We start from the raw sequence: 14,028 nt of genomic DNA, 5'->3' as shown, positions 1-14,028 counted from the left end.
TAGTTCAAAGATGGCTGTGGAATATTGTAGCTAGTATTTTTCAGTTCATTTGTTATATATGAGGATATAATTATTTATAATGCGTGTGATATTATGGTGTGCGTGGCGTTACGGGAACGTCCCTGTAGCGATGAAGGAAAATTCTTTTTGTGAACGCATATTTGGACTCACTTGCATGAAAAGGATATTATGGGCGGAACGTAAATTTGGAGCTATAATTCACTCTTGTTTTGGATTTTGTGCAACAGCAACACTATCTGAAACATTCAACTCACGAAAAATTTAGTTATTCATTTACATCAATATAATGTTGATGAGCTAGCATTGAGTTGTTGTCACATTATTGGCCGACACGTGTGTGTGTGAATATATAGTAAGGCACCGCTTAGTACTGAGGATCGGATATCGATTGATTATCATATTTATTTTGACTCAAGTTTTATAAAAATTAATGTCATGCATCATTAATTCATTATCTTATTATTAAATATATAATTCATCATCATATCCACGATATTATCATTAATCCAAGTGATACTTAATTGTACCTCTATGGCTCTATCTTAGAAGATCGATATTTGGATTATTGAACTATTTAAAATCATTTGAAATACTGCATCCTTAATAATTATCATTTTTTGTCACATGTGTACTTGTCAACGTCATACTAATTAATTATTTTAACTTATTTATTTTCTAGGATTTACAAAAAGAGTGTCAAAACTCAAAAATATATTATTATCTATGACCTGCAATATTCTCCCTTCCCTACATTCTTTTGGATTATGTGATAAAAACAACTAGCAAAATAATTTTGGTGAACTATTTTTTAAAAATATGATCCTTGTATATATGTGAATTTGAATACACCCAAATACAATTGAGAGTGTTATTTTTTAAAATAAAAAAAAAAATTGGATTTTGACCAAGATTATTCTCTTTTTTATGTTGCGTACTTGGTAATCATAAAATTATTCATATCAACTAGCAAATTAATTTATGGACCTTTAAAAAAATAATTAATTTATGGAATTATAAATTATAAACTAGAAAAGGAATTGTGTTTGACATGATTGATGAGATAATATAATTTAATTATTGACGATAAGCAAAAATATTTGGAAGCGCGTGAGACATGATATATAAAAGCAATTATTCGAAGAAAATGGGACAAGAATATCAATTTGAAATTAATACATGAAAGGCAAATTAACATTCTGTATATGGTGTTAGCTGAATTTATCACATATAATTCAAAGTATATATATCGGAATTAATCTATAGATCCACAATAGTACACTATGTACTAAACTTTGTACGGAGATGTTTTAAAGCTATACCAAATAACCTCGTATTAGATTAATACTATGAATTAATGATAATTGGGTATGAAATAACGGTTGGACTCATGCAAGAGATATAATGGATTCTCATTTCAAAAAGCACAAAGCTTTTTGTCCTCAAACGATATAAAATAATTATTTATTATATTGTGTTATTGCACAAGCGAGAATTACAAAAAGGTGATAAATTCCATTTATTAATTTGGGAGTTTGCACATTGACTAGAGGAAGAGGTTAATCGAATAGAGAACAAGAATGAATTATATATTAGGAAATAAAATATAATGATAATTGAAGCAAACACTATTTTTTGACAAGTGTTAAAGTTTATATATCCTTTCTAAATTCGTGCTCGAATAAGTCAAGAAAAGATGAATCTACGATATATATTTTTTCGCAAGAGCACCAAGGGGCTATCCACCAATCGATAAGCACTATAAAAAGCCATTTCACTTTTCAATTAAAGAAAAATGACATTATTTGTGAGTATTTTTCTATAAAATATAAAATAAATTTTTCCTTCAATACTCTAGGAGTCTAATATCGTTAGAATCATAAAATATGCAATTAATGTTACAGATTAATACTAAAATGGGATATAATATATATGTCTATATCTACGAGATGTTGATTGAAATATTGCCTAGGCTCAATAATCCACTGCAATAACTATTTTGCATTTGTTTTCACTTTATAAAAATGATCGCACAAATTACTGTACAATTTTATTATAATTCATTATAATTCATTTAAACGTTCGATGCCTTTCATGTGAAACAAGAGCATTACAATGTCAGACATTTAACTATGGATTATACAATATTGCATCTAATTATAAAGTTTTTGATCCTCTATTCTAGTCAAAATTAAATATTTGGATCGTGTTCAATAATCAATCCTCATATTCTATGAGGGGCTCACTCCTTACTTGGAGGATCCACATCCACTAATTATTATTTTACCATATATATTATATAGGCTGAAATTTATCAGCACATAGAATAGAAGGGGAAAAAAACCCTAAACATCTATTATTTCATTGTTGTTGGAAACTGGAAAGATTTGAAAATCCTACTGATGTCAAAATGTACTTCAAACTTAAAAGGATCCTCCTAATAACCGTGTGATATTTCTTTTGATCCCTTTTTTGCTTTCACCCAATTTTTAATTGATTTAAATATTATAATTAATGTTGCTCAATCAATAATTCACTTTGTTATGCTTTCTTTTCTTTTGTTGGTGGGCCAAGCCCCATGAACTTCTAAGTAATACCATCAAACGATGCTCCTCTTGTCATCAAATATCAATCATCCTATTAGTTTAAAATTCACAATAAAAAAATCCACTTTTGATTTCATCAAGGGCATGTTTGGTATCCAAAAACGGTATATTCGAGACCACGTTATTGATAACATGGAATTATGAGTAGGTTTTTCGTGAGATTCGTGAGACGGATTTATGGATCGACTCAGTCCTTATTAAAAGTAATATTTTGACATTAAAAAAATATGTTTTCATGTATCGAATTAAATAAAAGATTCGTCTCACAAAATTGACATATCATATATCTCATGATAACTTTTATGTCAGTTTATTCGGTGTCACGTGACAGGAAATGAATCGAGTCAAGTTAGCTTCCAAGATTTCTTGAATAATCTCTAAGATAATTAAATTTGTCCAATTTGTTTTGCATAGTTTGTAATCAACACGCCAACTCACACAAGTACCCGACTTTTACTAAACTCCAACCCCAATAATTCTCTTTCATAGGACTCAATGAATTATTGTATTTATTTATGAAAGTCTCCTAGCAAAATGCCCCTACCGTTTTTATATTATTTTGTGCACTTTTATATATATATGCACACACGCAGTAGAGACATTTTAAACAGTGTTTTTATAACCGGACTGGTAATCGAACCGGCCTATTTAAAAAAAACGATCCAACCGGTCGGACCGTTTTAACCGGACGGTCGAACCGAAAAATCGTTTATATAATATAATCTAATAAATAATATATTTTGAATTTTAAAAACTCAAAAATATATATAAATAGAAAATTATATATATATATATTTGTCATAGTTTGAAAGCTAAATAAATATGTAAATATATTCAAAATGTCAATTATACTTCTAAATTATTTAAATAATTAATTATTTAATTTTTAAAAAATCAATAATTATTAAAATAATTTTTTAATGAAGTACAAATTCCAAATAATCATTTATATATAAAAATATATTAAATTTAAAGTTTTTAAAATAAAAAATTCAAATTTTCAAAAAAAAATAAAAAAAATTGAAAAACCGGTTCAACCGGTTCAATCGGTTTTCCGGTTATTGACCGGTCCAACCGGTTCTTGACCGGTTTTGACCGGTTCTGACCGGTTGGACCGGTTTTCCGGTTGCCGGTGAAGTTCCGGACCGGACCGACGACCGGTTCCCGGTCGAACCGGCCGGTCCGGTCCGGTTTTAATAACATTGATTTTAAATTTGAATTATCTAGTAAAATTTTTAATTAAGTCAAGAAAAATTTTTAATTGAAGTTTGAACTACTACACCATCAAACTAAAAGTCATTCCAAAAAAAAAAAAGAATTAAATAACAAAGGTTTGATTTCATCAAATCAATATTTTAGAGCCTAAATCTAGATTTAGATTCTCATATAATTCATGTTCTCCATTATGAGTGTGATGATCATATTAAAACTTTAAAAAATTTACTACAAATTTTCGTGTACATAACAAGTATAAGTAAGATATTATAATATACTGAAATAAATATAATTTTTTAATTCATAAATGTCTATATTATAAAACACAAAAACTCTCATGCAATGGTATTACGATGTAATTTTGTGAGATGAATTTCTTATTTTATTCGATACATAAAAAATAATTATTTTTGATGTGAGAAAAAATAATATGAATCGAGTCTACTTTTTTTCTTTTTTATGACGTGATAATTCATAGTCACTATCTTTCGATGTACACTGAATAAATCATCGAACTAATGCAATAGTTCATTCGTAAATCATGATAATCAAGTAAATCATGCTACACAACTCTGCGAGTTTGATTTCATGAATAAACACCGTCTTGAACTAAACAACTCTACAACAATTCAATTCAAAATAATGTTGATTTATGAAATCGAACTATGACATCTGACCTCTAACCAAGCACATCGAGTCTACTCTTGTTACATGTAGGTGACAACCTAGATACATGTTATAAAATCAGTCTTTACCGTTGATTTTAATGATAAAATGGATCAGTGACTCCTAAATAGTACGAAATGCAAGGGAAGGAATTATTACAGCATAAACACAGAATTTCCGCTGTTTTTTCCACTGAATCGTCACCACGCCTATAAATCAGAGACCCCTTCTTGCGTCCCACATTGCTATGTTTTCGAAACTCCTCAACATACAGCATTTTGCCTTTAGGATATCTGTTTCACTCTCTTTCCACGTCTCTGACGACAAAAATTCTCCAAGGGGTTGCTAAAAAAATCGAGTCTTTTTGGTGTGTTGTAGGGGTGATCTATATTAGCGTAGAGTGAAATTGATTTGAAGATGAGGATCTTGAGCTCCGTGAATTCTTCGCAGTGCCCGAGTGTGCGTGGGTTCTTGGTTGTGGAGGCTTACCCCAAAAGGTGTTCGTCCAAGATCCCCTCGGATTTGGTGCTCTTCTTGGGGCTCGGCTTCATTGATTGGTAATTTTATTACAGTCTGTGAGTATATAGGATCGGCATTAATCAAGTATTTTACGCATAAGTTTAAGTAGGAAGGGGGAGGAACAGATTTCGTATCTTTTCTTTCTGGGATTTTCAGGGTTAGAGTAATGGATATGATTTGTTTGATGAAATGTCTTCTACCGTCGTGTGGAGGGTTCGAGAAGGTTATTGGCTTAGGGTTGGATGTGGTCTCTATCTAGATTTCTCTTGTTTTTTCATAGTTTATTTTGAAGACTAAGATCTTGATTTTGTTGGTTTTTTTCGTGGTTTTTCTTTTTTAGTTCTTGCTCTTGGATTATTATTAGTATTCTGTTTCTGTAACTTGGGATGAATAAAATTAGGATCTTGATGAGGGTGGGAGTTTGTAACTGGGATTGAAATGGTTAAGGTGTTTATGAAGATTTGATTTCCAAATTGTTGTTGTTGGGGTAAATACAAATCCCCTAAATAAAGGATGCCCGCTGAGAAAAGAATAGTTTGTGAGCTAGGAGACACTCTTTTGACAGCTTTGTCAATGGAGAATCATCACCCTTCAACCCTCTTGTCCATGGATTCAAGTGCCTCATCCTCACACGAAGAGCTAGACCTCGAGATGAATCGCCAAGTTGCCTCAACCCTTCCACCTGATATAAATATACCCTTTTCAGCTGAGATAAGCCCTGAACATTGTGATATTCTTGATGTTGGACTCGGAACTCAAGTTTATGAGACTGATAGTGTTCCCAAAGTTCTTGGTAAGAAATATGCAAAAAGGGTCGATAGCATCTGGGGCGCTTGGTTCTTCTTTAGCTTTTACTTTAAGCCAGTGTTGATTGAGAAATCAAAATCGAAAATCAAAATTGATGGTAATGGAGTTTCTGGCTTCAATAAATCTGATATCCAGCTCGATGTATTCATGGTTCAACATGATATGGAGAATATGTACATGTGGGTTTTCAAGGAACGGCCTGAGAATGCTCTAGGGAAGATGCAGCTCCGGAGTTATATGAATGGGCACTCTCGCCAAGGAGAGCGTCTCTTTCCATTCAGCGTCGACAAAGGTTTCGTTCGGTCTCACAAAATGCAACGGAAGCATTATAGGGGGCTTTCTAATCCTCAGTGTATTCATGGCATCGAGGTTGTTCCATCCCCAAATCTGTCAAGTCTTGATGAAGATGATCGGAAAAGATGGATGGAACTAACTGGAAGGGGCCTCAACTTAAAAATCCCATCCGAGGCTAGCGATTATAGCGCGTGGAGAAATCTTCCAAGTACTGAGCTTGATACCCATTCTCAGGCGAAGAAGTTGCTGAATGGATCTTTGCTAAATCTGTCGACTCATCCCTCCAACCACAACAGCGCGGACGGGATGGATCTATCACCTGTTAGCAACAAAAGGAAGAAAGATTTCTTCTCTAATGGGAACAATGATGATTGCTATTTACCAGTGAATGCTCTCGGTCGAGTTCCTCATTTAGAGGTTCACCAAAATGAACCGCGGTGGCTAAACGAATTTAGTGGGGTTTTGAGAAGCGCAAATGGACCTGTTACAGCTGCGAAAACAATTTACGAAGACGAAGAAGGTTATTTGATTGTAATAAGCTTGCCATTTGTAGACCTTCAAAGGGTGAAAGTTTCTTGGAGGAACACTCTCACGCATGGGATCATCAAGTTATCTTGTACGAGTACGTCTCTCACACCATTTATCAAGAGACAAAACCGGACTTTCAAGCTTACGGATGTATCGCCAGACCATTGCCCTCAAGGAGAATTTGTTCGAGAAATTCCACTCTCGACTCGAATCCCTGAAGATGCTAATATAGAAGCATATTATGATGGTCCGGGCACAATTCTTGAAATACTGGTACCTAAACCACGAGAAGGACCAGAGGAACATGAAGTCCGGGTATGTGTCCGTCCGCACCACGGGGTTAATGGTCTTATGTTGAACTAAAGTTCTCTCCCTCTTGAAGTTCAAGGTGGATAGCTTTTCTTTGTTCACTAGATTATGTATTTGATGTTATGTGTTTCGTTTTCAAGTAATGTATGTTATGTTGGTGATATGTCTGTAATAAGATATTGATGTAATTGCTTTTGCTATTGAAATTATGAATAATTTATCAATGAAATCATCTTTGACGAAGAAGAACTTGTGATTTATTTCGCATATGATATTATTGGATCATGTGAATTCCAATTAATAATTCCACAAAGGGTCTCATGTTTTATCGAATTTTTTTGGTATATATTTCATATTTTCGGGTTCCTGAATATTATAAAGTTATATTGTTAGTCATAGTAGTCACTTTGGATCTTTTATTTTAATCATAAATTATTGATTTTCATAATTGGCATATGGGGGGCCAATTGTGTATAGGGCATGTGGTGAAGTTTTACGATTATATTTTCAATTATTAAAAAAAATCACATCTCGGATAAGTAGGTGGATGGATGGATTATAACGTATTTTATCAAATTATTGATGATAATTACCAAGGAAGTTACAACTGGGGAAACTTTATCTATCACTCACCCCTTTCACCAAGAACGGGTCATATAATATTTTATCAAATTATTGATGATAAATTGTCGGCAATTAGAAAATTCAAGTTTCCGGATATGATTATAGTTTCTTCCAACTAATTTTTTGTTCTCCAAAATAAAAGCAAATAAATTATATATATAGAAAGAGTTTAATGTGGTGAACATATAGTATGGACATTTTTATAAGTATCGGCTGATCACTTCAGTTAATGATCACAAAGATGTACATGGTCGATGCTAACCAATCAAAATTCATGTCTAACTCATTCATTCACCGTGCATTTATTAGCACCGACTGATATGCTATATCACCTATTGGATTTACAGAACATAACAATTAACGGTGCTCACATAAGTACACATGATATGTGTTCACCATATTAAAAAAAAAAAAAAACACACACACACACACACACACAAAAGAGAGCAAAGATTGCGTGTATTTATGAAATTTCTTCTCATTTGGTGATAAGTAAATAGAAGAGATTTTTTTCATACGAAACCCCACTACTATTTGATAATATTTGACATTTATAAGGTGTAATAACATAAAATTTTGATGATCTGTACATATAGGGTTGAGAATTTGCAATAAAAAAATGAAATGGGGCTGGTTCATATGGTTGAGGAGACGTTGGCCTTTGTTTCTTTGGGGGGAATGGGGTCTACTTATCACGCCCATATTTTTAGGGCCAGTGTTTCCACGACACTTGGTTAATAATTGAAGTTGGTTGAAGCAACTGTAACAATAGGCTGGGCAACAAAATTTGTAATAGCTTTCAAATTTTGATGCAAATAATTGTGGAGGATGACTCGAATGTTCTTGTTCTTTTGTGGATTTTTCGGCCTTTGTCAGTTGCAACTTTTGTGCTTCATTCAACGCTTTGTGATTTGACGCATTATTATACTTAAGAGCACGACAATTAGTTGACGAGTAAAAAATAAAGTTGTATTACTATTATCGATAGATTTATAGCTCCGGACGGTGAGAGAACAGTATCGAAGATAATTCCGATGAAAACATTGATAACTAGTTGTAGGAGCAACTCCTTAAACTTAAAGCATCAAAATGAATAAATGATATACGGAACTACAATTGATAAGAGTTCTTCTAGTCATGAATATTTTTTTTATGTCTCAATCAAAATATAACATACCGTCATAGAACATGGTTCAATATCTTTATCATCTGTGTTTCGTGTCACAACTTTGTGAAGTTGTATTGATTCTTCTAGTGGATTAGATTATATAAATATTGTGTGGTTATTAGAAGATATATTTTTTATCAACATCACTTGTGTTGGCTTGTCTGGTCCGGAACGCAACAGCGACTCGTATTTAACATATACGGTCAATAGCTTTATCGTCCAAGGAAAAGCACCTGCACCAACCAAAAAAAAGGGGGGAATGTTACAAAAAGATTGTTTTTGATAAATACTTTGTTTTTTATAAATACTTACTTATGTCGTCGTCATAGAGAAGTTCGTACAAAGAAATTGCTCAAAAAGCATCTTAATTTGTAGCTTCACGTTTTATTGAACTTTTGAATCAACTCTGCTTTTTGAAAATTTAGATCAGGTAGATTCTCTGCGTTTACCACTTGCATCTTAACTTTTGACATTGGAAAATCTCCAATTAAGACACTTGTGGTGCCATTCGTCAAATCTTAAAAAAGACTTGTATGTTTCAGGTACGAAAAATTATCTCCAACTTGAATTGTGCCAAAACTAAGAAGAAAATTACACATTTGCTGAAAATTTGAGACAAACCCAAAGGTACTGATAAGCAAAAGATCGAGGCAGATACAAAGCACCATGGATAGATGCTCTCCCTCGAAGCACAAAGATTAAAAATGAAAAAGATAACATTAGTCCACCAAAAATTACTCGCGATAATGCTGGATAAAAATTTCACATGAATAAAAATGTTATGTTGACCATCTCGGTCTAAGAACTCCGGGCTCTAATAATGTAAGCTCGCCCATCAATAAGAACATTTAGTCGACCTCCTCAATCTTAGGGCCTGGACCGCTGCTGCCGGAAGGTGCTGGACCTTCATCATCATCCATGGGCGCCTCTCCACCTGCACCTTGGTACATCTTGGCAATTATAGGGTTGCAGATGCTCTCCAGCTCCTTCATCTTGTCCTCGAACTCGTCTGCTTCGGCAAGTTGGTTGTTTTCCAGCCACTGAATCGCTGAATCAATTGCATCTTCGATTTTCTTCTTATCAGCAGCAGGGAGCTTGGAGGCGATTTTCTCATCCTTAATGGTGTTCCTCATGTTGTACGAATAGTTCTCAAGAGCATTCTTTGCTTCTACCTTCTTTTTGTGTTCCTCATCTTCAGACTTGTACTTCTCAGCTTCTTGAACCATCTTTTCAATTTCTTCCTTGGAAAGTCTACCCTTGTCGTTGGTAATGGTAATCTTATTCTTTTGACCTGTTGTTTTGTCCTCAGCTGATACATTTAAGATCCCATTGGCATCAATGTCGAAGCACACGGTGATCTGTGGGACTCCTCTGGGTGCAGGGGGGATTCCGGAGAGCTCAAATTTACCAAGTAAATTATTGTCCCTCGTTCTTGTTCTCTCACCTTCAAAAACTTGGATCAGAACTCCAGGCTGGTTGTCTGAGTAGGTGGAAAAGACCTGTTCCTTCTTAGTGGGGATGGTGGTATTCCTAGGGATCAACACAGTCATGACACCTCCAGCAGTTTCCAGGCCGAGGGAGAGAGGGGTGACATCGAGAAGCAGAAGATCCTGCACCTTTTCATTACCCTCACCGCTCAAGATGGCAGCTTGCACGGCAGCACCATAGGCAACAGCCTCATCAGGGTTAATACTCTTGCAAAGTTCTTTGCCGTTGAAGAAGTCTTGTAGCAGCTGCTGAACCTTAGGAATCCTAGTTGACCCACCAACGAGGACAACATCATGAATAGAGCTCTTGTCCATCTTCGCATCCCTCAGACACTTTTCAACCGGTTCCATACATTTCCTGAACAAATCCATGTTGAGCTCCTCAAATCTGGCTCGCGTAATGGTGGTGTAGAAATCAATACCCTCATAGAGAGAATCTATCTCAATTGTGGTTTGTGCAGTGGACGAGAGAGTTCGCTTCGCTCTCTCACAGGCAGTTCTCAATCTTCTCAATGCTCGTGGGTTACCGCTGATGTCTTTCTTGTTCTTCCTCTTGAATTCCTGGACAAAGTGATTCACCATTCTGTTGTCAAAATCTTCACCTCCAAGGTGAGTGTCACCAGCAGTAGCTTTCACCTCAAATATACCCTCCTCAATGGTAAGAAGAGAAACATCAAAAGTTCCACCACCAAGATCAAAAATCAAGACATTCTTCTCGCCAACACTGGTAGCCTTTTTGTCAAGACCATATGCAATGGCTGCAGCTGTGGGCTCATTAATGATACGCAACACATTGATACCAGCAATTACACCAGCATCTTTTGTTGCCTGACGCTGAGAGTCATTGAAGTATGCTGGAACAGTTACCACAGCGTTCTTAACAGTGGAACCGAGGAATGCCTCAGCAATTTCCCTCATCTTAATCAAAACCATGGAAGAGATCTCTTCAGCAGCAAATTGTTTCTCTTCACCCTTGTAATTGACAACAATCATGGGCTTGTCACCTGGTCCAGCAACAACCTTGAAGGGCCACAACTTGATGTCACTCTGCACTGGAGCATCAGAAAATCTCCTGCCAATCAACCTCTTTGCATCTGTAAAAGAGAAGCAAAATCATTTCTTTCATCAAAACGAAACTGCATATGATATATCTTAACCAATAGAAAATAGTAGAGCAATTAGACACAACCCAGAGCAACAAAGACCGATGACAACATCCCATTTAAACAAACATAAAAAAAAGTCATTCTTCTAAATCTTGCAGGCTCATGGCACCAACATTGACACAGGAAATACAAACCACGGAGTAATGGAATAAAACAGAGAAGGCCAAAGAGTTTGGTGCGAAAAACAACATAGCCTGATCGGCAGATGTAAATGATTGATGAGGATAATGTTATAAAAACGACCACTTAAAACCTAAATTTTATAATGCATCTATTATCACCGTATGTGCACAACTCATTCAAAATCCCCCAATTATGGCTCTTAACATATCGGTTCAATCATAAATTACTCAGATGAAATCGGCAAATTAATACAGCACGAGCTAGATCAAACCTAGAACACTATGGATCCAGTTTCAGCAAGGTTAAACAAGGACTTCATCAAGGTTGGTTCTTGAATACCAAGAACTACTGAAAGAACTTTACTCAAAATATAACTTACAACAAATCCTGAAGGCTAAGCATAACTATTTGAATTCAGCGATGAAAATTTAACTCAAATAAAACTATATATATAAAGAAGCAGCCGATCACATAATCTAGTTTCATATACAAATCTAAGCTAAAACAAAACCAATACGGCTCACGTAGTAAGAGACTTAGCAAATTCAACAAAGAAACACTAATATCGAGAATTAACAACATGAGAAATCAGATCTACAAGCATATCCAACACGGAACAATTTCAAGAAAAGAATCACCAGCTTTGAAAATAAAACTTACCGAAAACAGTATTGATCGGATTCATTGCAACCTGGTTCTTGGCAGCATCACCGATGAGCCTCTCACTGTCGGTGAATCCAACATAAGAAGGCGTCGTCCGGTTCCCCTGATCGTTCGCGATGATTTCAACGCGGTCGTGTTGCCAAACGCCGACGCATGAATACGTCGTTCCGAGATCGATTCCGATAGCCGGACCCTCTCCTTTCCCTGCCATTGCAGCCTTTCTAGATCTAGATCTAAATTCACCAAAAAAACGATTTCACAAACTGAGAAAAAAACTAGACAAAAATCGCCGTTCGTAGATCTAGGGTTACTTCAATGAATTGCTCAGCGTGGTGTGAGAATATTTATAGAGGAGATGCAATGTCGTTTTGGCTTTGATTATCGCGTTCCAGAATGTTCGAAAAGCCTCATGTAACAGTCGTAGCCGTTAGATGGACAGGGGAAAAGTATTCAATGGTGGATGATTCTTTTGATTTTTCTTGTATTATATACTCCATTGGTTATACTAAAAAAAGATATTGTTTCCTTAGAAAATATCTTTAAGAAAAAATTAATTATGTTTTCCTAAAATAATATTTTCCTAAAAAATAAAAAAACATCCTTATAATACTATTGCTTTTTATAGGCAAGGTGTTTGTGGAACAATCCCAAAGTTTCTATTTTCCTTTTACTTTTAAGTTTTTTTATATTTATAAATAAATAAATAAAAAGTCGCAGCGGGTACATTAAAAATACAAATAATATGGTTCAAAAAAAATACAAATAATAAATTTGAGGTGCTTATCAATTATAAACCACAATTTTATTTTTACGATTTAGTTATAGTTTCATATAAAAAGCAATTTTTTGTAAATTGTATAGTTCGATTTGAAATTGTTAAAGTTTGGGGCTAGATATCTTCTCTTAAATTTATAAATGGTATCAAATCAATCATTAGGTTTTTTTAAGTAAGTCAATTCATTAACACCAAAGATCGAATAATACAACTTCCTTGTAACTAATAAAAGAATCCAACATACTTCCAAATAACTATAGACGATGATGAAAAAACAAACTTCGCAAAACAATGAGCGATTAGGTTAGCATGTCGACGCATACAAAAAAAACCGAGTCTACCATCTTCCACCAACAAATGTTGAATTTGTAAAATCAGAGAACATTCAGAACCATAGAACTCGCTAGATTACTTCGATGCTCGGACATGCTCCAACGAGTCGAAAAACGCCATATATATTAGATATTTCACAATCTTTACAAAAGAGACAACCAAGAACAATTGCAGTAAGTTCACCCCTAAAGACAAGTCTTTCGCCTTGCGTTTTTTCACAAATTGCAAATTCATTTTAAAATTGATAAAGAGGCCATAAACATAATTCTCCCCTGTTAGGTTATAACAAAAATTTAATTATATTCAATATCTCTTATGAATAACTTTAAATTCAAAGTCTAATAAATTATAATAATTAATTATATAAAATTACACTCATTCATCACATGATTATCTCTTACTATATTATTAAGTCTAAGCACCCTATACCAATTGATTTTTGTGTCATGGTAAATTTTTACCAATTTATTTCTTTTATACCCCTTATCACTCTCTCTCTCTCAACTTTCTTCCCACTTCTCACTACTTCCAACAACCTCCATCCTCCGAATTTCCTATCCACTATTTACAATATATATTTTTGAATTTTTTTATTTCCATTTTGTATTATTTCTGAATTAAATTTATAAATATTTTTAAATATCAAATTTTCGTCATTTTCATGACGACTAGTGATTAATAAAGCAAGAGCTACGGATAGTAATTACTAGTTTTTTTGGAAACTTTT

General features: G+C 34.3%; 2 protein-coding genes across 2 annotated transcripts; one reads left to right on the top strand and one right to left on the bottom strand.

The window, feature by feature from the left end:
- Positions 1-4,632: 4,632 nt before the first annotated feature.
- Positions 4,633-7,200, top strand: LOC140888756 (uncharacterized). Its single transcript, XM_073296455.1, has one exon. It carries the CDS (start codon positions 5,538-5,540, stop codon positions 7,014-7,016), a length of 1,479 nt encoding a protein of 492 aa, XP_073152556.1. The 5' UTR covers positions 4,633-5,537; the 3' UTR covers positions 7,017-7,200.
- Positions 7,201-9,334: 2,134 nt separating this feature from the next.
- Positions 9,335-12,516, bottom strand: LOC140887987 (heat shock cognate 70 kDa protein 2-like). Its single transcript, XM_073295644.1, has 2 exons — positions 12,191-12,516; positions 9,335-11,335 (listed from the first exon to the last, which is right to left on the bottom strand). Exons 1-2 carry the CDS (start codon positions 12,402-12,404, stop codon positions 9,603-9,605), a joined length of 1,947 nt encoding a protein of 648 aa, XP_073151745.1. The 5' UTR covers positions 12,405-12,516; the 3' UTR covers positions 9,335-9,602.
- Between the last annotated feature and the right edge of the window lie 1,512 nt (positions 12,517-14,028).

This window comes from Henckelia pumila, chromosome 3 (assembly GCF_033568475.1).
Source record: "Henckelia pumila isolate YLH828 chromosome 3, ASM3356847v2, whole genome shotgun sequence".
NCBI lineage: Eukaryota > Viridiplantae > Streptophyta > Magnoliopsida > Lamiales > Gesneriaceae > Henckelia > Henckelia pumila.
This window is presented reverse-complemented; position numbering and strand designations above follow the sequence as displayed.